Below are 25604 nucleotides of genomic sequence, written 5' to 3'. Positions count from 1 at the left end.
TCAGGTCATGATTTCGATATTCATGAGTTCGAGCCCTGCGCCGGGCTCTGTGCTGACAGCTCAGAGCCTGGAGCTTGCTTCTGATTCTGTGTCTCCCTCTCTCTCTGCCCCTCCCCGGGTTGTGCTCTCTCTCTCTCTCTCTCTCTCTCTCAAAAATAAAGTAAAAACATTTAAAAAATTATTGGCAATAATAGTGTGATAATAATCATAAATTAATGATGCCATTAATTTATCACTTACTGTATGCCTTTCCCTGTGCAAAGTGCCTTGTAGGCATTAACTCCTTTCTTTTCAGCAGCCCTGTGGCATGTGTTACCATTAGCTTCTTTCTACAGGTGAAGTAAGGCTTCCAACTATTAAATACTAGGTCATACAGGGGGGTTAAAATCCAGGACTCTGGTGCTTGGCCATTACCCATAAGATCACTGGACTGAGTCTCAGTCCTTCTTCTGCCATTAACTTCTCTGACAACAGGCAAGGTTTCTAATCTCCCAGGGACACATTTTCCAAGGCCTGGTGCTCAATAAAGAGGTGGTAAATTGAATCTGTAGAATGGGGCTGATTCTAATTGCTCTACTTCTCTCTCAGGGTTGTTCTGAGGCTAGATGAGAAAATGTTTGGAAGGCATTGAGCATAAAACAAATGTGAGCCACGACACCACTCTGTGCCTGCAATGGGTAAACACTGCTGGTCCCATAAACTGCCTTCGGTCAACATTTATGGATAAAGCAGAGCTTAAATAATGCAGCTTTTTTCGTTTTCCACAAAATCTTACGGTGGATATCGATTCTCCTAAATTCCTAGAGTAGTTACTTTAAACCAAACCTCTTGTCACAAGGGTTCACCAAAACGGGGGGCAGTGTTTGTTATGTACTCATTCTTAGAGCATTTTGACAGCCCTGTAAGATTTTTTTTTAATCTACTTTACATTAATATGAAAAAAACCCCAAAGCCTCACAGTGTGACTATTTGACATGAGATCTGAAAATGGCTCAGAATATCCTGACACAGAAATCCAGGCAGAAGATTGGCTTTAAAAGTGTACTCTAAGGAACGTGACAAAATGATCTAACCAGATATGACATTTCAATTCACAACCACGCCACCATTCAGGTGGCCCTTTCTGCTTTCTGAGAACTGTAATTTATTCATCTGTACAAGAAGGCATGCACTGTAGTGACGTCCACTGGCGGGTTGATTCTTCTGGCCTGACTTTCTTGCTATTGCGTCATTCAGCATCATTAACAATTATGTTACTTCTGAAGGCATTCATATTTTCAGTTTTACTTAAAGGTGTACCATCCTGTCAAACATATTCAGTAGAAAGAGATACTTTTAAAAAAAAAAAAATAGCCATTGGTAAGCATGGCCCCATTCTGTCTGAAATTGCTCACAACTGCTTGCAAATATATAGGAATCAGTCCTGGGAATCTCTGATTTATAATACCTACTGATCCTGGACACTTTTAAAGCTTGTTTTCTATCATTGACATCTTCCATGTGCAACAGAGATAAACAGCAGCACAAACAGAACCTTCTAGTTATTCTAGCATCAGAGATTTATAGCAGTCATTCCAGGACTCCAAATAGATTTCAAAGGCAAATAAAAAGCCATGATGGCATTAAATGAATAGAAAAGTCCAGGGGTTGTAGGGTCTGGTTTCTCTGTATCCAGGGTAAGACAGTCTAGGAGTGGTCCAGGTGTATCAACCAATTGGTCTTACCCACCCCCACCCCTCTAACTTCATAGCATAATGCCTGTCAGGATTTTGGACCCTCTTGCATGGTGGTTATGAATTCGGACCCTGGAGTTGGAAACCTGGGTTCAAATTCTCTATGCTTTATTAGGGATGTGACCTGGGAGAGCCAGGTACCTCTCCGAGCCTCCCTTTCCTCTCTACATGTGAATAATAACATAAACTAGGGCTGTTGTGACTATTAGCTTCACACTTAGTAGAAATTCAACCAATACCAGTAGACATTATTGTTCTTATTACCAACATCATTACCAATCTCATCACTCTCCTATACACTGATCTTATCTATGCTTGATGTGTAACATCATGTCCTAGAGGACTATAGAGCAAGATGGGAAACTGTTGTAGATGTGAGCTCGCTTAAAATGATACCCGACTTCTTTAAACTGCTTGAATTAGTTCACATCACTGTAATATGGTAGCTTTGTTGTTTCATAGGAAAAGATTGATTTGGAGAACGAATAAATGAAGGAAATAATGTGTGTTTTGTTAAAAACAAAGCGACAACAAAAAAAGAAGAGATGGTAACAAGATCTGAGATGACCAAGTAATGATCAGTAGCCATCTTTCTGAATACACAGGATGGACTGAAAACGAGTACCATCATTGTTAACATAGCATTTGAAAGTTTTCTTAGGTTTGAACCACCTTCTTGAGACCTTGCTCACAGTGTGGATTTTCTGTCCTCTGCCAACTCACAATTAGAGGTGGGTAGAATAGCCCACTCTTTCTCCCCCAGTTGTGGCCTCCTCATGGTGGGGTCAGAATTGAAACGGCTTGCCATTTGCAGTTGTAATGGCATCATACTGATCCTTGACATTCATTCTGCTTCTGTGACTCTTAGGACTCAGGCTCATTTGTCAATGAACTTTCATCTGCTAAGTAATGAGTATATCAGTTGTTTAATATCACGGAAGTTTCATCTAGGAGCCTTTCCTTTTTTATTACTAGAAAGATCTCTCCTGCCCCTCCCCTTCTTCCACCATGTAATAAAACAGAACCTACCCAGTGTAGTACACAATTCAGGATTTCATTATATCCTGCTGGATGGGAGACACTATTTACACAGAGATGAAGCAGCATACCTTCACAAGATTATTTCACATGAGGAGAATGTGGTTTTATATAACAAAATACATCTTTTTCCACTTGGTGAGCAAACTAGCTGAGTCAACATCTTCTCTCAGGGAGTCAGGACATTTCCTCTGACTTTAGAATTCTGTAACAGTGTCCACGTGTACTCAGGCACGGATGCATGCATGTTGGTTCCGTGGTACATATATAGCAATCTTTTCGCATATCTGCACATCACATAAGGGATAAGCTCAAGTTAGGTGACTCTCTTAAAGGTAATTTAAAACCATAAAGACCAGTAGCTTCAATTTGGGAGAAAAAAAAAGGACACCTGTTCAAAGATTCAAGTTCTGTGCATTACTCTTCTTTTTCCAAGATAACATATTAAAGGGCTACAAATTTGAATTTTGGGGGGGTCCTTTCAAACTGAATCATAAAGCTCTGCAAATTGGGATTTCATCCAGTTATCCTTCAAACTGTGCTTATTTTAAAGTTCAGGTCTCCATAATATATAGATTAGGTTAGATATCCGTAAAATTTATTTCACTTACATAATCCCTAAAAGAATTTTGAAAAATTATGTTCCCACTTCTATATAGTTGACATCTAATTTTGTTCTTATTAAAAATCTACATAGTTCTTGGGGTGCCAGTAGGTTAAGCTTCTGACTCTTGATTTCAGCCCAGGTCATGATCTTGTAGTTTGTGGGATCAGGTCCTGTGTCGGGCTCTGTGCTGACAGTGTGGAGCCTGCTTGGGACTCTATCTTTCCCTCTCTGCCCCTCCCCACCCACTCTCAAAATAAGTAAGTAAGCAAGCAAACAAAAAATCTAAATAGTTCAAAGAACATAATTTCTGGCAATACATATTTCTATTTTAAAACATACCCATTGTATCCATTTTTAAATGAATCCAATGGAGTATTCGATAATCTCTATCTTCCATTAAAAAGTAATAGAAGAGTTCCTCTTTAGCAGTTGGAAATTTTACATGTGATTTTTGTTTGGTATGGATTTGTGTTTCCATTGTACTTCCATCACAAAATTATACCCTAATACAATATTTTTTATATTGGAAAGCATTTTATCAATCACCCTATTACATGTATGAATATATATGTTTGTAAGTTTAAATAACTTCTACCCATGAGCCTAATGTTTTAAGTGTCAAAAATTTATTTTGGGTTGGGTGATATTATTAGTAAATATTTTTAATGCACAATTGTTCCAAACAATATAAATATATTATACATTTTAATCATTATTAAATTTAAAAAGTAAACATTTTATTAGAAATGTGTGGGGCTTTTTCTTCAATTAGTTTATATATTTTTGTGGGGGGACAAATATTACTTATTTCTAGAATGGGCTATGATTCAGCCTAAATTCTCTTCCCATTTTTCATTCTATAGATGTGCTGAGAAAGCTTGCTTGCATAAATGAGTAGATGAGAACAGATGGAGTTTTGTTATGGCAATGCCATTAATTTCTTTGAATTCCTTCTGAGTTATATGTCCGGATCACATCGTGATCTGTCATCAGAAATTGTTTTTTAATGGTCCATCAGCTGATGAGTAGATTAGGACTTTTCAATATTATTGAAATAAAGAAATTGTTAACCTCCTTATATGCAAAAGAGTGCATTACTCAGGCATTAGAATCACTTGCTTTCATAGCCAACAACATCAATATTTCAAATGGTCCCTTTTTAATTAGCACCTGAATGGTTTTGCCTCCTAGCAATGTATTGTGTGGTGATACCTGGGATGGAAAGGAAGGATGTTTTTCTTTTGTAAAATGTGAATAGGTAATTAAGAAAGAAGACAGCCGGGTATTTTCACATGTAGAACATTCTCATAAATTTTAGGCAAATGTACATGTGAAGGTTGAGAAGTTGAAAATTTATTTCTTTAACCATTATCCCGGCCACTGTGCCCCTCCAAGAGTTGTTGTGCTCCTATAAGCGTGTGTGTGTGTCCCCATCTGGGTATTCTGGGCTGTACTGGTTTCACCCATGTGAGTCCTTGGATCAGTGTATAAGGAAAAAGAAAGTGGGAGGAGGATTGGTGGTGGAAAGAGACAGAGATTAGGAGAGACTGGTGTATGTGGGGTATTCAGGGATGGAAACTTCTATGCCCAGTCTATTCTATACTAACAAAACAGTGCATTTCAGATAAGCACAAGTCACACTGTCTGAATAACCAGTGGGAAAAAAAAAAAACAAAACGGTTGACTGGCTCCATAATGCTGGAATTATAACTAAATCTACAGCAAGCCTCACTTGTCTTCCCTTGATCTCATGAGATTTCCAACCATTTATTTCAGAGGTTTCCAGTAAGTCTTGTGATACCTTTCCAGTTCAGGGGCACAAAGGAATGGCAGACATCATGCTTCTGTCTCAGATCCAAGAGGCGTGGATGAAAAGGAATGTGATTTAAAAAAAAAAAAAAAATACTCGCCCCGAGGGCTTGCATAACTCCAAAGCCCTTCAAGCCGCGGGAAAGAAATCAGAGGGGACAGAGACAAGTTATATCAAGAAATAAGCCACTTACAATGAGCGGGCCCCGGTTGTTCTCCCGGTACTTGTTCTGGAAGAAAATGTAAACGACGGTGGCAGCCAGGGAGTAGAGGAAGGCGAAGACAGCAACCGTGACGAAGAACTCGGCGGAAGATGAGGAGTCACCAGTCAATGCCAGCTTCTGCTGCTCCTTCCCCTCGCAGGTGGGCACTTCAAACGTCACCTGGTGTAACCTAAAGTGCCAGATGAGGGAGACTCTTTACAATGCGATGGAGACCAAGTGAGGGGCTGGGTGTCTACATGTTCTAAAGCAAAGCGGGGGTGATTGGGGAGTTTTACGGCATGCTTCTGGGAGAAGTTCATTAAAGAAACTGAGGTTACCGCTGGAAACATGGAAGAAATGTCACAGGAAAACATCATTCCACTGGGTTTCCCAGTAGCTAGTCACTCGAGACAGAGGGGAGGAGGGGAGGGAAAGGGAACCTGAAATGACGATAAATTACACTATATGACATCCTCCTGCTCAAATTCCCCAGTGCTTTCTCATTGTGCTTGGACTCCATCCCTAACTCCTTAATAAGGCCCAGCAGGTCTTACATCAAGTCCTTATGGCACAGTCCTGACTTGTGGTCATTTCAATGTTCCCTTTTCCTCACTCTGTCCCCTGACATTTTCCATAGCTGGCTCCTTCTTGGTATTCCTGTGTCTGCTCAAAGGTCATCTTCTGGGAGAGCCTTTTTCTGACCATTAAGCTAAAATAGTTCCTTTCCTGTAGACATCTTCTATCCCATTGCCCTGGTTAACGTCATTCATAGCACTCATCACTAGCCACGCTGTTTTGGTGATGTATTTAATTCCTTGTTTTCTTCTGTCTTCGCTGCCCCTTCCATGGTGATGGAATCTTGATTTTCTTCTTCTTTGTATATCTTGCATGACTGACACTTGTTAGGCATTCAGTATATAGGACTTGGGAAAATGAATGAACATTCTTGATTCTGTAAGATGACGGATCGATACTAATTTGATTGAACTTTTAGAACTTCTATTTTAGAGAGTAAGTTCTATTAGGAAAGCATTCAGGCTCAGTGTGTTACCTAATAGAGAAAAATAAGGTTTGGGGGCTAATACTTTCTGCTCAATAAACGACACCTAAGGAAGTATGTTATAGCCAGTACAGTAGCTCATGTTGTCAACTAGGTGGTAAACTGTAATTTAATATAGGAGCCAAAATTGTGCTTCATAAGAAATGATTAAATTATTCTGAGTATTAGGGAGGTATTTGAAAATAGCCATAGCAACGATATCAACAAAGTGCCACTTGGAAAATTATCTACGAAAGTAACAATAATGATAAAGCCATCGGTGAACCTGGTCATTTCCCAATTTACGCATAGAAAGTATTTTTTTTAACTAAGCAAAACTTGATGCCTTTAAAACAGATTTGTCGTGTACATTCTCTTATACTTTAGATAATACTATAATGATAAAATAGTAATGACAATAGCAAACTAACATTGGAACATTTCTTATGGCCCAGATAATTGTGTTTTATGCTCATTGTTTAATTGAATGCCCAATGGCAACCCTATGATGTAGGCACTTTATTGCCCCCTCCCCCTTTACAGAATAAGAAATGGGCTTAGAAAGATTAAGTAGTTCATCCTAAACCACAAGGCTGGTAAATTGGGCAGGGATTTAAATCTGTGCCTGATTCCAGAGCTTGAAGCTCATGGGCCACTGGCATCGCAATCACTAGAGGCCTTGCTACAAAACATACATTCCAGGGCCTTGTGCTGGATCTAGTGGACCGGAATCTCTAGGGACGTGGCTCTGTTGACAGCTAATGCAGGGACGTCCAGTATCCCTCAGCTTTTTATTTCGCAGAAACCCAGTCTTTCCTACTATTGCCTGACTTGAGAAAGAGCTGTTTACACCATCTACTTGATCCTGCTTGTATTTACTGAGGCTCCTCCTGCTTCTCACCCACCAGAAAGGTGTTCTGCTTTGTAGCCCAATGCAGGAAAAGAGAAGCATTCGTCATGGTCACATTGTGCGGTTCCTTTCCTCCCCTTGCCAGAGAGATTAAAACATTTCTCCATGGTTTGGTCTGTGGGAAGGCTGAAAAATGAAATGGACTTAAAAGGTAATCGTGCCAACGATTCTCAAATAGGTGCTTTTCAGGTAATGCATACCTTTCTCTCATGATTTCATAATAGGTCATTATTCAACAAATTTTTAGCAAGTGGCCAGTAGTTCATACAATGGCTAGATGCTGTGGTAGAGTGAGAAACATAGGATGGCCCCTGCCCGTGTTGAACTTCAAGTTTAGAGAGAAAATACAGGTTTCCTGAGAGGAGCCCGAGGCTAGCCTGGGGCGGGGTGGTCAATGTAAAATACCCTATGGAAGTGACTTTTAAGCTGCAGCCTGAAAAATGGGTAGAAATGATCCATATAGAAAGTTAAGAATGAAATATGACTACACGTCCACCAGGGTGGCTATAATAATAATAATAAAAAAAAAAAACACCAGTAAGATTGGAATAGCAAGTGTTGGCAAGATTGGGTAAGAATAACAAGATAAGACTGGAATAACAAATTCTAATTAGACAGAATTGGAACTTTCATCTATTGCTGGTGGAAATGTAAAACGGTGCAGCCACTTTGAAAAAACAGTCTGGCTGTTTTTCAAACGGTTAAACATAGAGTTAGCATATGATCCAGCAATTCCACTTCTGGACACATACCCAAGAGAAACGGTAACGTTTGTCTGCACAAAAACTTGTACAAGAATGTTCACAGCAGCACTATTCATAATAGCCAAAAACTGAAAACAACAAACAACACAAATGTCTGTCGATTGATGAATGGATAAATAAAATGTGGCATATCGATGCAATGGAATATTATCTATGAATAAGGAATGGAGTGCTGAGCGAACCTTGAAAGCATTCTGCTAAGTGGAAAAAGTCAGTCACAAAGGACCACACATTGTATGCCTCCATTCGTATGAAATGTTCAGAAAAGGCCAATCTATGGAAACAAAGAGCAGGCTGGCATTTGCCTAGGGCTGGGGGGACGATGGGAGAATCCAAAATGATGGCTAAGTGTTACAGGATTTCTTTTTTCTTTTTTTTTTTTTAAGGTTTTATTCACTTTTTAGAGACAGAGACAGAGCATGAGTGGGGGAGGGGCAGAGAGAGAGGGAGACACAGAATCCGAAGCGGGCTCCAGGCTCCGAGCTGTCAGCACAGAGCCTGATGCGGGGCTCAAACCCATGAACTGTGAGATCATGACCTGAGCCGAAGTCAGACGCTCAACCAACTGAGCCACCCAGGTGCCCCTGGATTTCTTTTTTGGGTGACAAAAATGTTGTGGAATTGACTGTGATGATGGATGTGGTGTGTGAATATACTTAAAACCATAAAGTTGTACATTTTAAGTGAATGAATTGTATAGTATGTGACTTACATTTCAGTAAAGCTGTTAAAACATAGGCCACAAAGAGCATGCACCAAGACCCTGCATAGGCCAGGAACACAGCATACGGGAAGCGATGAAATATGTCTTGGAAAACTGGAACATGGCGGGAAAAGGAAATGAATGGTTTCAGATGAGATGGAGAAGTCCTCAGGGGCCCTCACTGTGGGGTATTGTGGGCCAGCTTATAGTTTTGGGTCTTTATCTTAAGTCAAAGATGGGAAAGATTTTCCTATAATGAACAACATGTAAGACAAAAATAGCAGGCAGGGCTATGTCACCTGCTGCAACCATTCAGAGGTACGCACACTTGCTTTCCAGATGCCAGGATTAGCGGTGCTTCTGATACGCCAGTTCCCTCAGCTGACGTGCACAGACTGGGTCTGCAATGTTGGTCTGCGGTGGGGGTGGCAGGCAGCGGGAGAATAAAAGAATTGGGTGTTGGATTTTTTTTCCCTGTGCAATCAGCTGAATATCATTTCCCCTATCGCTAACTTATGACGTTGATTTACAGTAAATGTTAATTGTGGTTATCTGTACAAGGCACAGGCACGCAAAAATCACTAACAAATCTGCTGCACTTATTAACGCCAGTGATTTATAGCTTGGTATTTGGCCCACCAGTCACACTGGGGTGAAATCAAGGGAAAGAGGGGAAAAGGAATTGCATTCTAAGCTAATGCCTCGTCCGTGGAAGGGAGTAGGGATCATTTATAAAGAACGAGCACGTCAGCTCAAAATAGTCTGAGCATAATAACTCATAGGACTGAACATTTTTAATGCCATACGATTGGTATATATTGCTCAACACACATATTTTAACAGAGAGGGTCTTTTAAGCATCAGATAGATATACATGCGTAAATATGTTTTATTCTGGAGGAAGAGAGTTTATAGTCAGCAAGTGTTCAGCAGCTGTAATAATTTTGGAAGCAAGTATCATTCATTTAGAACCTAAACAAGGGAAGAACTGTTCTGTATAGCCAGAGTGTGTCAGTTGACAGAACCTGGAAGCCAAGGGGACCACCTCTGATCCCGTGACGAACTCGTCATGAAGGAACTGCTGAGCCTGCAAAAGGGACCAAATCCAACTGTGTTGATTTCAAATGTATAATTCCCTTCAGGGTGGGCCTCAGTCAAAGGGTAATTGAATTTCGTTGGGTCTTACTGCATTGTGTCTACCAAAGAAAAGCGTCCATGGTAGAGTAGATTTTTAAAAAATTTTTTACCAACGCATAAACAACACGTAAACATCTCACTGCTGCTTCACTTACACGAAAGGGGCTGCTAGGCACCCACAGCTTTTAGTTCTGTTTGTGGGGCCTGGAAAAATATTAAGCAAGTTGGCACTGCTTTATTAATGAAAATATTTACAATAGCAACCACTGACATGTTTCAGCCTCCAGGCACTGTGCTAGCTTCTTTACTGACATGATTCTCATCTAATGCTCATGACGCTCATAGGTAGGTGCTATTACTATGACCGTTATACACAGATGAGGAAACCGAGGCTTGGAGTGTGCAGTGAGCTTGCCTGAAGTCATGTAGCTAGTGGAGGGCAGGGACGAGGCTTGAATGCAAGGAGATTAGGTGGAGCCTACACTAATAACTACTGTACGTTTCTGCCCCTCTTTCTCAGAAGTTACGGCATCCTTAGATTTCCAGCTGAATGTCTATAAAAATGACCAAGCCATCTCGGAGTGTCTGCGTGGCTCAGCTGGTTGTGTATCCAGGTCTTGATTTCAGCTCAGGTCATGATCACATGGTCGTGGGACTGAGCTCCGTGGTAAGGCTCTGTGCAAACAGCTTGGCGTTCTCTCTCCCACACGTTCTCTGTGTCCCCCTCTTTCTGCCCCTCCCTCACTCATGCTCTCTCTCTTCCTCTCTCAAAAATAAACATTAAAAAAACAAGGTTTCCATGAACAAGTTTTGATCTAGGTCATTCTAACATTTGCTTCCAAAGCAAGCAGAGGGCAAATGAACTTGAATGCCTCGTGCACTGAAATTGTGATTATTGTAGGACCTGTGGTTCTTTACACAAAGTGAGGTATTCAGTACAGGAAGACACAGATTCATGTGTATACAGCACTGTACCATTAGGGGCATCTGGTAATAAGAGTTTGAAATTATTGACATTATCTTTCACCTGCTGCAGAAGAAAAGAGGACTAATGCCCCTAACAATGTATCTGGGGGGTGGCTCAGGGAGGGACAGGAATGACATGTCCCAATGGTGGCGGTCCCCCAGGAGCAAATGTGGGAAGCATCAAGGGTGTTGGGGAGCAAACTGCTGTTACAGAATTTCTCATCCCCAGAATTAAAGTCGCCAAGGGACAATCAGAGGGCAACTGGCAAATTGTGGTGCTAAGCACGTTTCTCTTCACTTGATCATTTTCCACAGCCCCTGTTTCAATATCCTTTTATCAGCTGATAGAGACTTTAATCCTCTTGCTCCTTCTTCTTCTCTCTTCCCAGTATAAAATATTGGCATTTGTCTGGTTTTAGATTGACTTTTCTTTCACTAGCCATATGTGTATGCATAATAAATGCGTTTGTGTGTGCTCGTATACACTCACACACACCTCTGCTTGCTTAGCCTAGATGATTCACAGCATAAATCACTACAAAATCCTGAGAGTTTAGCAACACGTTCACACACTAGATCTCCTTTTTTTCTCTCCAGCAACCTTCTCTATTCTATAGATGAGGAAGTTGGAGCTCAGTCATCTTGAAAGAATCATCAAAGATCACCCAGTTGGCATAGAGAAGGAGCAAACTTGGAAACCAGCTCTGAGGTGTTTTTTTCTTTCTTATGATGCAAATTCCACCTCTAAGTTTTCCAAGCTACTGAATTCTCCATTATGCTCAAGTCCTTCAATCCTTCAAGAGGGATGGGTTGAGCCCCATGGGCCAGTCATTGGAGAAGCCAAGCAATGAGTTGTGAGGCACTGGAGTTGAGATTTTCTAGGAGGATGAAAAGGACAAGTCCCTCTGTCTGCCATGTCCCTGGTTTTCTCACTGTACCTGGAGCAGGGCATGGGACGATGCTATATGGGATAATGACGGTTCTACCACTACTACTGCCACTGCTGGATGCCAATCACCAATGACACTTATTGCCAGGCCAGGCACTATGCCAAATGCCTTCACATCTTATCTCATTTGGACCTTCAAATCTGATGAAGTGGGTACTATTTCTCTTCTGTTAGTGGTGAGGAAAGTGAGGGGAAGGGAGGTTAAGTGACTTGTTGATGTAAGGGCCTGAAAACAGAGACTATCTGACCTCAAAGCTTTTATCCTTAAGCTCCTATATGAAACAAATACAGTGCTATTATTTTTTCTTTATCCCTCACCTGTCTACTGACTTCTTGGACAACTGCTGGATTTTCTGATTGCCTTCCTATGGCTGGCTTTCCCTTTTGCCGCTTTCAGTTGTTTTTCAACAGATGAGTGGTCATGGGATGAACGTATGGAGGCTGTGGCCTTTTGTTCCGCTGCTCCCCTGGCTCATGGGTGATTTCAAACTGGTTCTAAAGACTTGCATATTGATTAGAGCAAGGTTTTCCCTTATGCCACCAGCTCGTTATGAGGCATGTTTCTATGCTATGGTCAAAATCTGGGGAGAATGGCTTCTCAGGGCTGCAGGTATAGGATCTGTTTGGGGTGGAAAGGGCAGAAGATGGGGACAAGGTGGGGACTCAGAACAGTCTTGGGAAATATGCCAGTTGCAGTGAGAACTCAGAGAAGGCTCCAGTACTTGGACTTAGGTTGCTAAAGTTGGAAACTTCAGCTTGAAGTTGATGTCCTCAGCTTGCCAAGGAGAAGGGATGGAGTTTGTCCAAGACTCAGGACATACTGACCGGAAGTATCAGTATATGCAGGATGCCTCTGCTGACTAAAAGGGTCATTACCAGACTCTATCCAACATCAAAGCAAGCAGAAATATAAAACAATCTAGTTCACAAACATCCTAGGAGTGCCTCAGGGATTCTAATGATGCTGTTTGTTCCCAGGAAGGTCGGTGGACCTGTACTCCCGTCTGCTAGAACTAAGAGATCTCCAGCTTCCTTATCTTCAGGTAAATGGCATTTTTTGCCAGCCAGAATCATTTTTGAGACATTTTTGTCCTAACTTGAGTTGAATCAAAATCAGCTTTATCTCTTGTAACAACAGCATATATTCACTAAAAGTGTTTTCTTAAAAGACAAAAACAAAGTGAAAGACAAAATGCTGTACTTTGGCTCTTCAACACAATAAGGGCATTTCTCCTTGATGTGATTATGTATCAAATGTATTAAAGTTTATTGTCTCCATAGGAGGAACTTTCTTTTTTATTTTTTTTCAAACTTTTTTAAAAGTTTATTTTTGAGAGAGAGAGAGAGAGAGAGAGAGAGAGAGAGGGAATCCAAAGCAGGCTCCAGGCTCTGAGCTGTCAGCACAGAGCCCTATGTGGGGCTAGGGCTCCGGACCGCACGATCATGACCTGAGCCAAAGTCAGAGGCTTAAGCTGACTGAGCCACCCAGGTGCCCTGATAGGAGGAACTTTCCATTATGTTCTGTGCTCTCCACTTTACCATTAGAGAAGGTAATTTTTTGAAGGACAGTAATAATACATCCTGAACACAGGGAACTGAGTTAGACACTGGAAAAATGCTATCAAGGTTACTGCAAACAGTGCTCTCTTCTGCACAATTTCTTGTGCTTGCCCCCATGAGGACATGGCTGGAAAGTGACCGTCCCACCACCCCCCCCCCCAACCAGTTTGTGGCTTTCATGTCTACTGGCCAAAAAGATACTTATCCGATTTACTGTAAATGTATTATGTTAAGAAGGATCTTTTCAAATTTCATCCCCCTCCCCGCAAGTTTGTGTTTATACAAACATTTCAAAATAAAAAGACTACAAGGTGATTAAGAAGAAATGGACTGGTGGAGGTCACGGCATGTCCTACAGTGGAACCAAGAGAAGGAAACTCCATAAAACCCATTAAAATGGCTTGCAAAGAGGCACTGCCATACTCATGAAGCTATGATTTATTAATTTTAGTTTCTTCAAATAGAATTTGAGTCATAGAGGACTCAGACTGACTCTACATTGTCAAATTAAAATAGATAATGAGGTCATTATCTGTATATTGCAGAGAAAATCCTTTTTTCCTATCTTGTTTGCCTTCCTTGAACTGTGGTACTGTACTCAAGTGAATTATGAAACAAAAATAGTTCCACAGTTTTCTTTCTTAAACTTAAATGTCCACATAACTGTCTATCTATCCATTTTATTTGGTTGGTATAGAAATGTTTTATGAAAAAACAATGTGAAAGATTTGACTAAAAGAGAATTATAACATTAATAAACACAAGGTAGCATGGGTGAGGGCGGCGGAAATCTGTCTGATTTTACTTTTTGTTTAAATATAGGTCAAATGGATTCATCAATTCAGTCAAAATATGCTATTTAAAAAATTCAGTCAATATAGAAATGTTAATAGGCAAATGTAAGCTCCTTTATAATTCCATCCTCAGTGTTAACAACTTACAATAATGAAAATCAAACAGGGTTTTTAACTTGCTGTTTATTTAATAGTATGGTTAATACATGCGTTTTCTTTAAAGGAAGAGCTACCTTATTTTTAACAGTCATAGAATATATGCATAGGATAGATGAATTACAGGGCCAGAATTTTCTGCATAGTTACATTGTGCAGTTTCACAATAATTTTTTAAAGGGTCCCCCACTGGTGGACATTTTGATTGTTTACAATCTTTCTCTGTTAAAACAATGCCTTGAACATGTTTTTTTTTTTTTTTTTTTTTGGATCTTTGTATGATAACTTTCTTTGGATAAATTTCTACAAGCAGAAGTTCTGGGTAAATGAGAAGATTAGTCAGGGTTCTCTAGAGAAACAGAACTAATAAAGATATATATTTTAAGGAATATAAGGAATTTATTTTAAAGGATTGGCTCATATGATTGTGGGTCCTGGCAAGTCTGAAATGCATAGTGCAAGCTGGTAGGCAAAGGATTCAGGCAAGAGTTGATGTTACAGTCTTGAGTCCAAAGCCAAGAAAACCAGAGTTTCTGCATTGCAGTCTGAAGACAGAATGCCGTCTTTTATAGGAAACTTCAGTCTTTGCTTATGAAAACCCTCAACTAATTGGATGGAGTGACTCACGCCCTGGAGAAGACTGCTTTATTTACTTAGAGTCAACTGCTTGTAAATGTCACTCACATCTAAAAAAAAAAAAAAAAACCTTTATAGAAACATCTAGCCTAGTGTTTGGTAAAAACCTGATCACTATAGTCTAGCCCAGTAAATACATAAAATTAACCATCACAAGGGGTATGGATGGATTATTTCTAGGGTCTTTGGTAGGAATTGCCAAAAGGCCCTGCTGAAAGGTTGCAGGAATTTGCACTCCCATGGAGAGTGTACTGAGGTTGTCCCATTTGCTTATTGTTTTTCTCTTTTAAACAGGCTTTTACTGGGGTGCCTGGGTGACTCAGTCAGTTGAGTGTCCAACTTTTGGTTTCGGCTCAGGTCAATATCTCACGGTTCATAGGTTCAAGCCCTGCATCGGGCTCTGAGCTGACAGTTTAGGATTCTATAATCTTTTTTTTTTTTTTTAATGTTTATTTATTTTTGAGAGAGAGAGACAGAGCGTGAACAGGGGTAGGGGCAGAAAGAGATGGAGACACAGAATCCGAAGCAGGCTCCAGGCTCTGAGCTGTCAACACAGAGCCTGATATGGGGCTCTAACTCACAAACCATGAGATCATGACCTGAGCTGAAGTCAGACACTTAACCGACTGAGCCACCCAGGCACCCCTGACAGTGTAGGATTCTAAAAGCTGCCTGCTTAGGATTCTCTGTCTCCCTGTCTCTGCCCCTCCCCTACTTGTGCTCATGCTCTCTCTCTGGCAAAATAAATAACTAAAATTAAAAAAAATAAAAATAAGAAGTTTTTATTATAGAAAATATCAAATCTACATAAAGTAGAGACTATCATACTATCACCTCCATGTTTCTGTTCCCTGTGATAAACCATCCCCAACTCATGGCCAATCTTTTTTTTATCTCAACTACCACCCGGTGCCTCCCACCATCACCTCTTTCCCACCAGTGGATCATTTGGAAATGAATACCAGACATCATATAACTCCATATTCTGTAAATATTCAGTATGTACGTTTAAAAGATCAGAATTCTTAAAAATACAACCACAACACTATTCAATTCAAACCTCAATTCTTGGGGTGCCTGGGTGGCTTGGTCGGTTAAGTGTCTGAATTTGACTCAGGTCATGATCTCGCTGTTCGTGGGTTTGGGCCTGCATCAGGCTCCGTGTTGACAGCTCAGAGCCTGGAGCCTGCTTCAGATTCTGTGTCTGCCTCTTTTTTCCCCTCCCTTGCTCATACTCTGTCTCTCTCAAAAATAAATAAACGTTTTTTAAAAAGTTAACAAAATAGTTAATTGTTTATATCATCAATTATCTGCCCAGTGTTCAAATTTTCTTTACTGTCTCAGATGTTTTTAAGTGGGTTTGTTTGAATCAGGACCCAGAAAAGTTAGTACGTTGCATTTGGTTGATATATCCCTCTGATCTCTTTCAACCTAGACTCTTCCTCCCTCTTTTTTTCCCTTTGCAATATGTGCAGTATGAATATGCAGAAGGAATCTGGCCCTGTAGAGCCCCCTCACTTCTGTTAAGCATCAGATTCAACGATAAGACTGATACTCCTATATGGTTTGCACCTGTTTCAGGTGGGCGATGAGAGGAGATAGAGAGGCATGTGAATAGAGCAGTGACTCCCAGTATTTTAGAGTTTTTGGATCAGTACAACTTCCAGGAGAAATTTGGTACCTACCAGAGGGAGTTATCAATTTTTTATTCAGCCAGATGAGGTGAGGACATTCAAAACAAAAATTATAATTAAGAATAGTAATTATTATTTAATATCATCAAAATTTCATAAAGCAAAAGATATATGGATACCCCAAAAGCAGAAGGGGAAACTTTTAGGATGAGAGCCAGTCATTTCAAATGGAAGAGCTCCCAGAGTCTAGAGCCTGCAGAATAGAATCTGGGAACTATTAAAAGTGAGAGAACAGATTCTGGGGCCTATCTGTGCACCAATTTTTTTGTGTGTGATCTTAAGTAAAGACTGTTCTCTGGGTCTCAGTGTTCTCAAGTTTAAAATGAGGGGCTGATTGAAGGGTTCTTAGGAGGTCTACAGATGAATTTCAGGGGTTCATGATGAACTTCAGATAGCTTCATAATCATAAAAAAGCACTTATATAGGTCATGTTTCATAACTTTATCAGATTCTTAATAGGTCTCCTAATTCCAAAAGGGTTAAGATTTACTAATCTTGATTTTGGTGACTTAGTGCTCTAAGTGGAAATAACAGCTGGGTTCTAAAGATTTTATTCAGGCTATTTCATGGGTCTACATTTTGTCCAATGGATGGTTCTTCACCCTACCCATTATTTACCTCATCTACTCTTATACCTGGGGACAACATGCAGAATATTTGACAACTCGTCCATTCAATGAGGTGTGACTTCAAATATACCTACAGCCCTAGCATACCTTCTTCTGTTTGTCTCCATTGGGACCCAATGGAGCACCACCTTTCTACTTGTTTTTCCTCCAACTGGAAGGCAAGATAAAGTAACTCCACCAAGCACCAGCTATGTGATCTTAGACAAATCTTGTAGCAGTTTTGAGCCTCAGCTTTCTCACTGCCTATTTCTCATAGGGGTTTTGTGAGGCTCAACTAAGATAATGGAAAACATTGTGTTTATTGTAGTTGGCATGTATTTGGCAACTACTGTCACTATTCTTAGGTGTGCCAAGAGTTTCCAAAGTTCAAAATTCAAGGTGTAGGCCTAATTACTAAAGTGGACCTTAAAAATCCAAAATGCTTTCAAAAAGTAGACTTCAAAGACCTGGAAACACGGCGTGTTCTATTACTATTTTGCTTTGTCAAAAAGCACCCTATCAAGCACTATTTGGTCATCTGTTGTTGCTTGCTGTCATTTCATTCTGCACATAATAGCTGGCCTCGTTGAATGTTCAGGCTAGGGAACCTGGCAGAACCCTGGGTGGGCAGGAAATTCAATATATCTGCCAGATTATAACAAAATAAACAGTAACTGCTTATACATATAGAACAAAATGCGATCTCCTTTAAACCACCAAAAAGCTATTGCCCCGTCAAGTGGCTATGGAATTGTAAATTTCCAATTCTTCAGTTATTAATATCACCATAAACACACAAATCCTTTTTGGGGAAAAAAAAATGTCTGAAGACACAAGGCAACACTGTTCATTTTAGTTAACTAGAAACCGTTTGTTCAACATATTTATCAGCTCAGGATGGAAAAAGTGCCCTTTATTATCAGCAAATATAATGTCACCCATGTTTCTGGTGCTTTGCCAGGAACCAGGGGATTAATCATACCATTTTCAAGCTGTAGTTGGAACATGACATGTAGGAATTCATTTTCTGCACCGCGACCAGAAATTTTTCAAAAACATAAATCAGAACATGTCGCTCCCCTGCATCGAGCTCCCCTCCAGTGCCTCCCCTTGTACTTGAAGCTATATCCAAACCCCTGACCATGGCCCACACGGACCAACCCAACGTCACTTGCATCTTGCCCGCTTGTTTGCTATCACCACACCACCTTGCTTCTTTTGCTTCCTAGCACTTGCCCCACCCCACGCAAGTCCTGGGGCCTCTGAACTAAGCTCATACTGCCTGCTGTCAAGTTCATCTCTTCATTTGGGTCTCAGCTGAAATGTGACCATCTCTGGGAGGCCTCCCCTGACCATCTCATCTAAAGAGGGTGTTCCACTGTCATTCTCTATCACATCATCTCGTTTTACTGCGTTTATTTTATTTGGTGCTCTGATTATCTAAGTGGTTGACGTTATCCTGCTTATCTGTGTCTCTTCCCCTAGACTATACATAGCAGGAAGGCAAGGATCCCATTTATTTTGTCTGCCTCTCTATAACTGAATTCTAGGTTGTATCTGGTTCAGGGTAAATACTCAAAAGGTATTTGTCAAATAAAGAAGAAAGGCAGGGAGGGAGGGAAGCAGAAAGGATAGAAGGAGAAAGGATAGGTCTCATTAAATTCTTAGAACAGATGTATGCTTGGAAGCTGACCCTGCTCTTCCCTCATGGGATTGTAGAAAGAGATGCCTCAGCTGTTCTACCAGAGGAATCCAGGACTTAGAGAGGTGAAGACACTTGATCAATGTCACACAGTAAAAGAAGCACAACTTAAGTTTTCTGCTTCTAGATCAGTGAACCTTCTACTACTCTGTAATTCCCATGGGGAAGAGACTCTTCGGTGGCCCAGAGAGCCCATGCTTAGAGGTTGGAAAAGCCATAGGGTCTAAAAGTCAAAAATGGAAGCCACCTCTCAGGCTTCTGGGGGTTGCTGGAGAAGCTCAACAGAACCCTTCTAGACCTTCTCAGGCTTTTCTCATAGACCCTGTGGTCTAAGTCAGACCTGTGCAGCTGTGTGCTGGCATCCTCCCACTGGCAGGACCAGGCTTCAGGACCATGCTCCCAGCTGATGCCTCACTCACTCATTCATCCATCTACCAAGTGCCAAGCACCGTGCTAGGGCTTATGCCTATCAGAGTACACGGTATGGAGATGGTTTCTGCTCCCAGGGTATTTATTTTAAGAAAAGGCAGATAACTGAAGAATCTGTTTCTGTAAGTGGCAATGAGGTTAAGACCAGGGATATACAGGGGCCCTAAGCGAGTCTAGAGGACCAGAGAAGACTTGTTGGCCGAGCTGACATTTAAATGAGGATGGAGAGGGTTTGGTGGCTAGAGAGCTGAAGGAGTGAGGCTTTCAGGCCTGGAGGTGAAAAGGTATCATTTGAGGAACTGTTTTCTGTCATTGTTGACAACAGTTAACAATAACAGCTAGTAGGTATTGATCCCTGTCTCTGTGCTAACCATTGCACTATGTGCTTTACATGCTGTATTTCCTTTACTCTTCACCAGAGCCGTGAGAGGTATAATCATTATTATCCCTACAGATGAGGAGACAGAGGCTGAGCATATAGGAAGTCAGCCAACGACAACTGCTCTGTCCAGAGGGATTCTCATTGCACAGTGGTATGGTCTTCCTTTTGCCTCCCTGACAAATGCTTTATGCATCTCTGGCAGATCGGACGTTTCCTCAGCCTTCCTCAGGGGCCCACCTATGTCAGTTCCATATATGCCCGCAGAGGAAGGAGCTGTGCAAATTTTTTAGAATGGCTGATGCAAGAAAAACTCATTTGTTAAAAATTAATTGGCTGAAAAAGTCAATTGGCCAAATAATCAATTAACCTGAAACTGTCAAGGAGATTTTACCCCAGTTGTTTTACTACCATGTCTTAAACTGAAGATGTTCCTCAATGTGAAGGCTGGTAAGAATGTAGATGAGTGTGTGTGTGTGTGTTGGGGGGGGGGGGGTTGGCCCAGTGCAGCTAATACATAGAAAATATTTTAGAAGAGAAAAATCTATCTTTCAGCAAAATCATTATTTGGAAAATTGGCTCTAGGGAAATGGTTTTCCTGCATATTTGGTTTTGGTGAGAATTAACTTTGGGACTCAGGGCCACCCCACATTGTTCCTGGAACAGCATTCTTAGGAAATGACTTGATAACTTTGAAGCCAATGCCATCTTCACCTTGCTTACAGAGGTGAAGTGAGCCTTGAGAATGAGACTTAAATCCTTCAAACTGTCCAGGAAAAGGAAAGAGATGGCTTCCTTCCCTTACCTGTTGGAGTCTATATACATGTTTGTGGTGTCAGGCAATCCTTCATGTGTCACCTCAACCCTTCCTGCTTATCCAAGCCAGTCTTCTGAACTTCTGTCTCTGCCAAATCATCCCAGTTTGAGTTTTATGTTTGTTTATTTATTTTGAGAAAGAAAGAGAAAGTGAGCAGAATTGGGGGTGGGGGCAGAGAGGGAGAGAGAGAATCTCAAGCAGGCTCCGAACTGTCAGTGCAGAGCCTGATACAGGGATCCATCTCATGAACCGTGAGATCAAGACCTGAGCAGAAATCAAGAGTCAGATGGTTAACCAACTGAGCCACCGGTGCCCCAGTTTGGCCCAATCTTAAAAGAAAGGCAGTTTCATACATGGTAGGCAAGGAATTGATTGAAAAGACTTTGAATTCTTAAATGAGGTCAGTGACAGCAATTTATTCATAGAAGGGTCAATAAGGTCTTAAACAGAAAAAATGGTATTTAATCATTGGAAAAATCTCAAACAAAACAAAAATTAAAAAAAAAACCCTCCTATGATTATATTTCCTCTTTCTTAAGAAGTGTTTATTTATTTAGAGATGGGGGGTGGGGCAGAGAGAGGAGAGAGACCTTTAAGCAGGCTCCACACTCAGTGCAGAGCCTGACACAGGGCTCAACCCCGCAACAGTGAGATCATGACCTGAGCTGAAATCAAGAGTCCTGGGATGCTTAACTGACTGGGCCACCCAGACGCCCCATATTTCCTCTCGATTCACACACTGTTTGAAGGGAAGGGAACAGGAGCTCAATCTAGCTTCCCCTTCTGATAATTAAAAATCAAAGTCTAAACCACGTGAACATAAGGCTACAAATAAGTCTTGCAGGGAATTTTATATCCAATATTTTTGTTTAGCATCCTAGAAATAATGTTTCTGAAAACTCTAGATCAGAACTCCTCAAACTATGGTTCAGAGACCCTTGAGGACATCTGAAGAGTTCCTTGATTTTTGGGTTTGAGCATCATATCTAGACATGATAAATTGCCATGTTTCATCTCCTGAGCTTAAAAATTAAAGACAGGCATATTAAATCCTACTCTAGGATAAGGAGGCTAATACAGAAGAGAACATGTAGGGAAAGAGATTCTAGTACCTTATTGTGTTCCTAGCACCTAACATGGTGCCTGGCACATTACAGGTGCTCAAAAGTATTTACGGAATCAATTAACTTTAATCTAACTGCTTTACAAGTGACTGGAGCATCTCAGATAGAAACAGAGGCCCATTTCATCCTTTATCTTAAACAGGCATCAGCTGCAGAATATGCCCAATAGCATATCAAAAATTTGATAAGATCCATTTCTTCTTGTCTCTTCGATTTACCCTCCCTCTATGCTGCTGCCTCCTACCTTTCCTCTGGCTTTTTACTTTCATTCCAAGTACCCTCTTGAGAAGGTAACTATTTTCTATCAGGACACTGGATATGATGCTTGATTCGAAAGCATGCTTTTCTGAAAGTATTTTTAACTTTGCATTTCTATGTTTAGCTTCTCTGGGCTCCTAAATCTTGGGAAAGAAATTTTACATTTGGCCAACCTGTGCCAACATTCATAGTCTGGATCTGGAGCCAAGGAACATGAACCAAAGTGGATAAGGAGAATGACTGAGAAGAGAAAGAGTTTTATAAAAGGAGGATTATAATTAGCAGAATTTTGTACTCAACAGATTTGGCTCTTTCAGTAAAGGAAAAACTAACCTATTCAGATTTCCATCTGAAATCTATATGACTATTTCAGAATCCCACTTGCATAAAGATTCAGTGGGTCCAATGGCCTGTGGTGACTCAGATCAGTAGAAAGGATGCATGCATCCTGGTATCCTGCAGAGTGACTATGAGAACAGATTATGATCCTGCCTCTTTGGTTGGTCAAGTTTTAGAAGAAGCCATGTTAAAAAGAGCTCACTTAGACAATCTCTTCCTTCTTTCACGTGCCATTAAAGTGTTTTCTTCTGAAAAAAACTGAGATAAGATTTACCTCTTGTTTACCATCAGGCTGACCCCAAGAGTTAAAAAAAAAATTGGCAGGACACTTTCCACTCCTCAAATATGCTCGCCTCTGCTTGGCTTTAATCTTTCTCCACGTGGCTGGGTAAGATGATAGCCTCACACCTATATCTTACCAGTCTGGTACCCCTGAGCATCAGAGGCCAACTCCCCTCCCAGCTTCAATAGAAAAACCCAAATTAGGTCACAACTTCCTGTCAAAACCAGAAAGTGAGGCCACAGGGTGCTTTAGCCGGCCAGGCTTCAGTCAAGTGCCCAGCGTGTGTGCTCGTGTGTGGGTGTGCATACATGTTCATGTGTGTGAGTGTGTATGTGAGAGTGCAAGGTGTAAGAGGAGATGGCATGCCACATACATGTCACTGAGTGGACTCTTCACTGAGAGAAAGGGTTCCAGTACTAGAAAACAGAAACAAGGAAGATCTATCGCGTAAATCTCTTCCTTAGAAGATAATGTCTGTTTTTCCTTTTTCTAATCTCTGTACCTCCCATTCCAAGTATAACACAGACGCCTGATACATATTTGCTACATGAACTGAGCTACATGCCATGTTACATATGCCTATCCCTGCAACAAGGACAACTCTGTGTGCTCTCCAATGCGGACATTTTGCTGAATTTATGTCCATTATGTTACAGCCCCCTTCCTCCTTCCCCTTTCCCCATCTTATCATGCACAAGCTCATTTCTTTTTCTGCACTTTTCTACTTAGTCGCTCTTAAAGTATTACTCAGGTACACTTTTTCCCCAGAGCGTTACATGCCTCATTATTTTCCCCATCTTTGACTTTCTGGTGTCTTTGTTTTCTGTGCCTTGCCCTTCATGAGTTAAGTGTTTAGACCAGAGTCCTTGAATCAGACTGCTCACATTCAAATCTCCACTAGGGGCGCCTGGGTGGCGCAGTCGGTTAAGCGTCCGACTTCAGCCAGGTCACGATCTCGCGGTCCGTGAGTTCGAGCCCCGCGTCAGGCTCTGGGCTGATGGCTCAGAGCCTGGAGCCTGTTTCCGATTCTGTGTCTCCCTCTCTCTCTGCCCCTCCCCCGTTCATGCTCTGTCTCTCTCTGTCCCAAAAATAAATAAATGTTGAAAAAAAAATTAAAAAAAAACAAATCTCCACTATGTACTTGCTTTGTCACCTGAGCAAACCTCTTAACTTCCTTGTCTGTAGAGGGCGATAGTAATAGTATCTACTTCTCGGGGTTGTAGCAAGGGTTAAATAATACGGTGTCTGTAAAAGGCTTAGCACTGTGCCTGGTACAGATTAAGTGCTCGGTAAATATGGACTCTTGTTACACTTGATGGAATAAACAGCTGTGTTCCTGTAGCAGACAAGGGTGATGCCTTGCACCCTATATCCTAGGCCCGCCTGACTTCAGGCAACTGTTGCCGATGTTGATAAACTTCCCACCTTACCTAATCCTCCCTGTCTGAGGGCCTTCCTTGGCTCGAGGAGGCCTTCTCTGCTGCAAGTAGGCACAGCTGGAGGTGTGTGGGAATTAACCCTCTTGGATGCAGCCTTCCAACACTGGGGGATAAAAATCAATGTGCAAATGCTTCAGGCTCCCTGCTATCCGGTCTTAGGATTCTTGGGTGGGTTCCGCACAGTTTCTCAGAGGATCTCCAGCAGGACTGAACCTCCGTTGCCCATACTGGCTTGCTTCCCTCGCCCTGACTTCTTCTCTGTTCTTCTCTTTCTCCTCCTCCTTCCTTTCTTTCTGTCTATCTTTCTTTTTGGCAGTTCCCTCTTCGGTCTCACTTTGCCCACTTCCTTGCTTGTGCCTGCTGGGCTCACCTCATACATTAAGTTCCCTGTACCAACTCTTTGTCTTAGGGTCTGCCTCGGGGAATTCAAATTAAGACAGGTCCCAACAGTCTCTGTTGTGAAAGTCATTTCTTGGGATACATTTACTTAGGGCAGGTCAACCCCCCCCCCCTTTTTTTGTAGCTCTGTATTGTTTGGTATGCTTTCTGGACTGACACCCAATAACTACTTGGTGAATAAGTGATATATTTTGAGGAAAAAAAATTTAGTACTTCAAGAGAAGGAAGCGCTATGATATTTCTCACCACAGCTGATGAGATTAATTTGCTATTTACATCGCTATTAGGTTCAAGTTTGGGATACACATGCAGGAAAGCTTGAACTTCTTTTGGAAAATTTAGCCTCGGAATTGAAACTTGTGAAAATGAGCCACAAATTGGGTTTGTTTATAAAAGTGACTTCACACTTCACTTGGTGGATTTCACTTTGTTGAGGAATCGCCCATCTATTGAATGACGAGTACTAACACACAAAGATGCCAAAATATAAACCACAAGCTACAGAGTTGTATATATATTTTTTTCAGGAATGCAAAAACTTAACACTATGTTCCTGAAAAAACAGATATCCTGGTGCAGAGGTGGAAAAGAGAGAAAAGGCCTTCGGTTTCTTCCAACTAAACACATGGCTAGAACAAATCAGGAGTCTGGTCAGATGAGGTTTATTCTTTCCAAATCCAGATAGCTAGGCTCAGGTTCGTTTTGTGATTTGCAAGTAACCCGTCGTTTCCAGAAATGATCTGGCAACTGTAGACTATATGACCAATAAGATAATGTTTAGAAAAGTGAACAATAGGAAGGTATACTAATAATGTGTAAGATTAGTATCGAAGACTGTATCAGTTAACACTGCTATGATAATCCTGCTGAATAAACCACCTCCAAACTCAGTGGCTTAAAATAACAACTATCTATTCTTTTTTTAAAAAAAATTTTTTTTAACGTTTATTTATTTTTGAGACAGAGAGAGACAGAGCATGAACGGGGGAGGGGCAGAGAGAGAGGGAGACAGAATCGGAAGCAGGCTCCAGGCTCTGAGCCATCAGCACAGAGCCCGACGCGGGGCTCGAACTCATGGACCGCGAGTCGTGACCCGGGCTGAAGTCGGACGCTTAACCGACTGAGCCAC

The 25604-nt window shown here is 41.2% G+C and overlaps 1 protein-coding gene across 1 annotated transcript in view; it reads right to left on the bottom strand.

The window, feature by feature from the left end:
- SYNPR (synaptoporin) overlaps positions 1 to 25604 on the bottom strand; it is a 311626-nt gene that overhangs the window by 43299 nt on the left and 242723 nt on the right. The window contains exon 4 of the mRNA XM_023249907.2: positions 5382 to 5580. Within this exon, the coding sequence (XP_023105675.1) occupies positions 5382 to 5580 (199 nt within the window). The remainder of the gene's footprint in view (positions 1 to 5381; positions 5581 to 25604) is intronic.

This window comes from Felis catus, chromosome A2 (genome assembly GCF_018350175.1).
Source record: "Felis catus isolate Fca126 chromosome A2, F.catus_Fca126_mat1.0, whole genome shotgun sequence".
Classification (NCBI taxonomy): Eukaryota; Metazoa; Chordata; class Mammalia; order Carnivora; family Felidae; genus Felis; species Felis catus.
The sequence above is the reverse complement of the archived record's forward strand: the minus strand, read 5'-3'. Positions and strand labels throughout refer to the sequence as shown.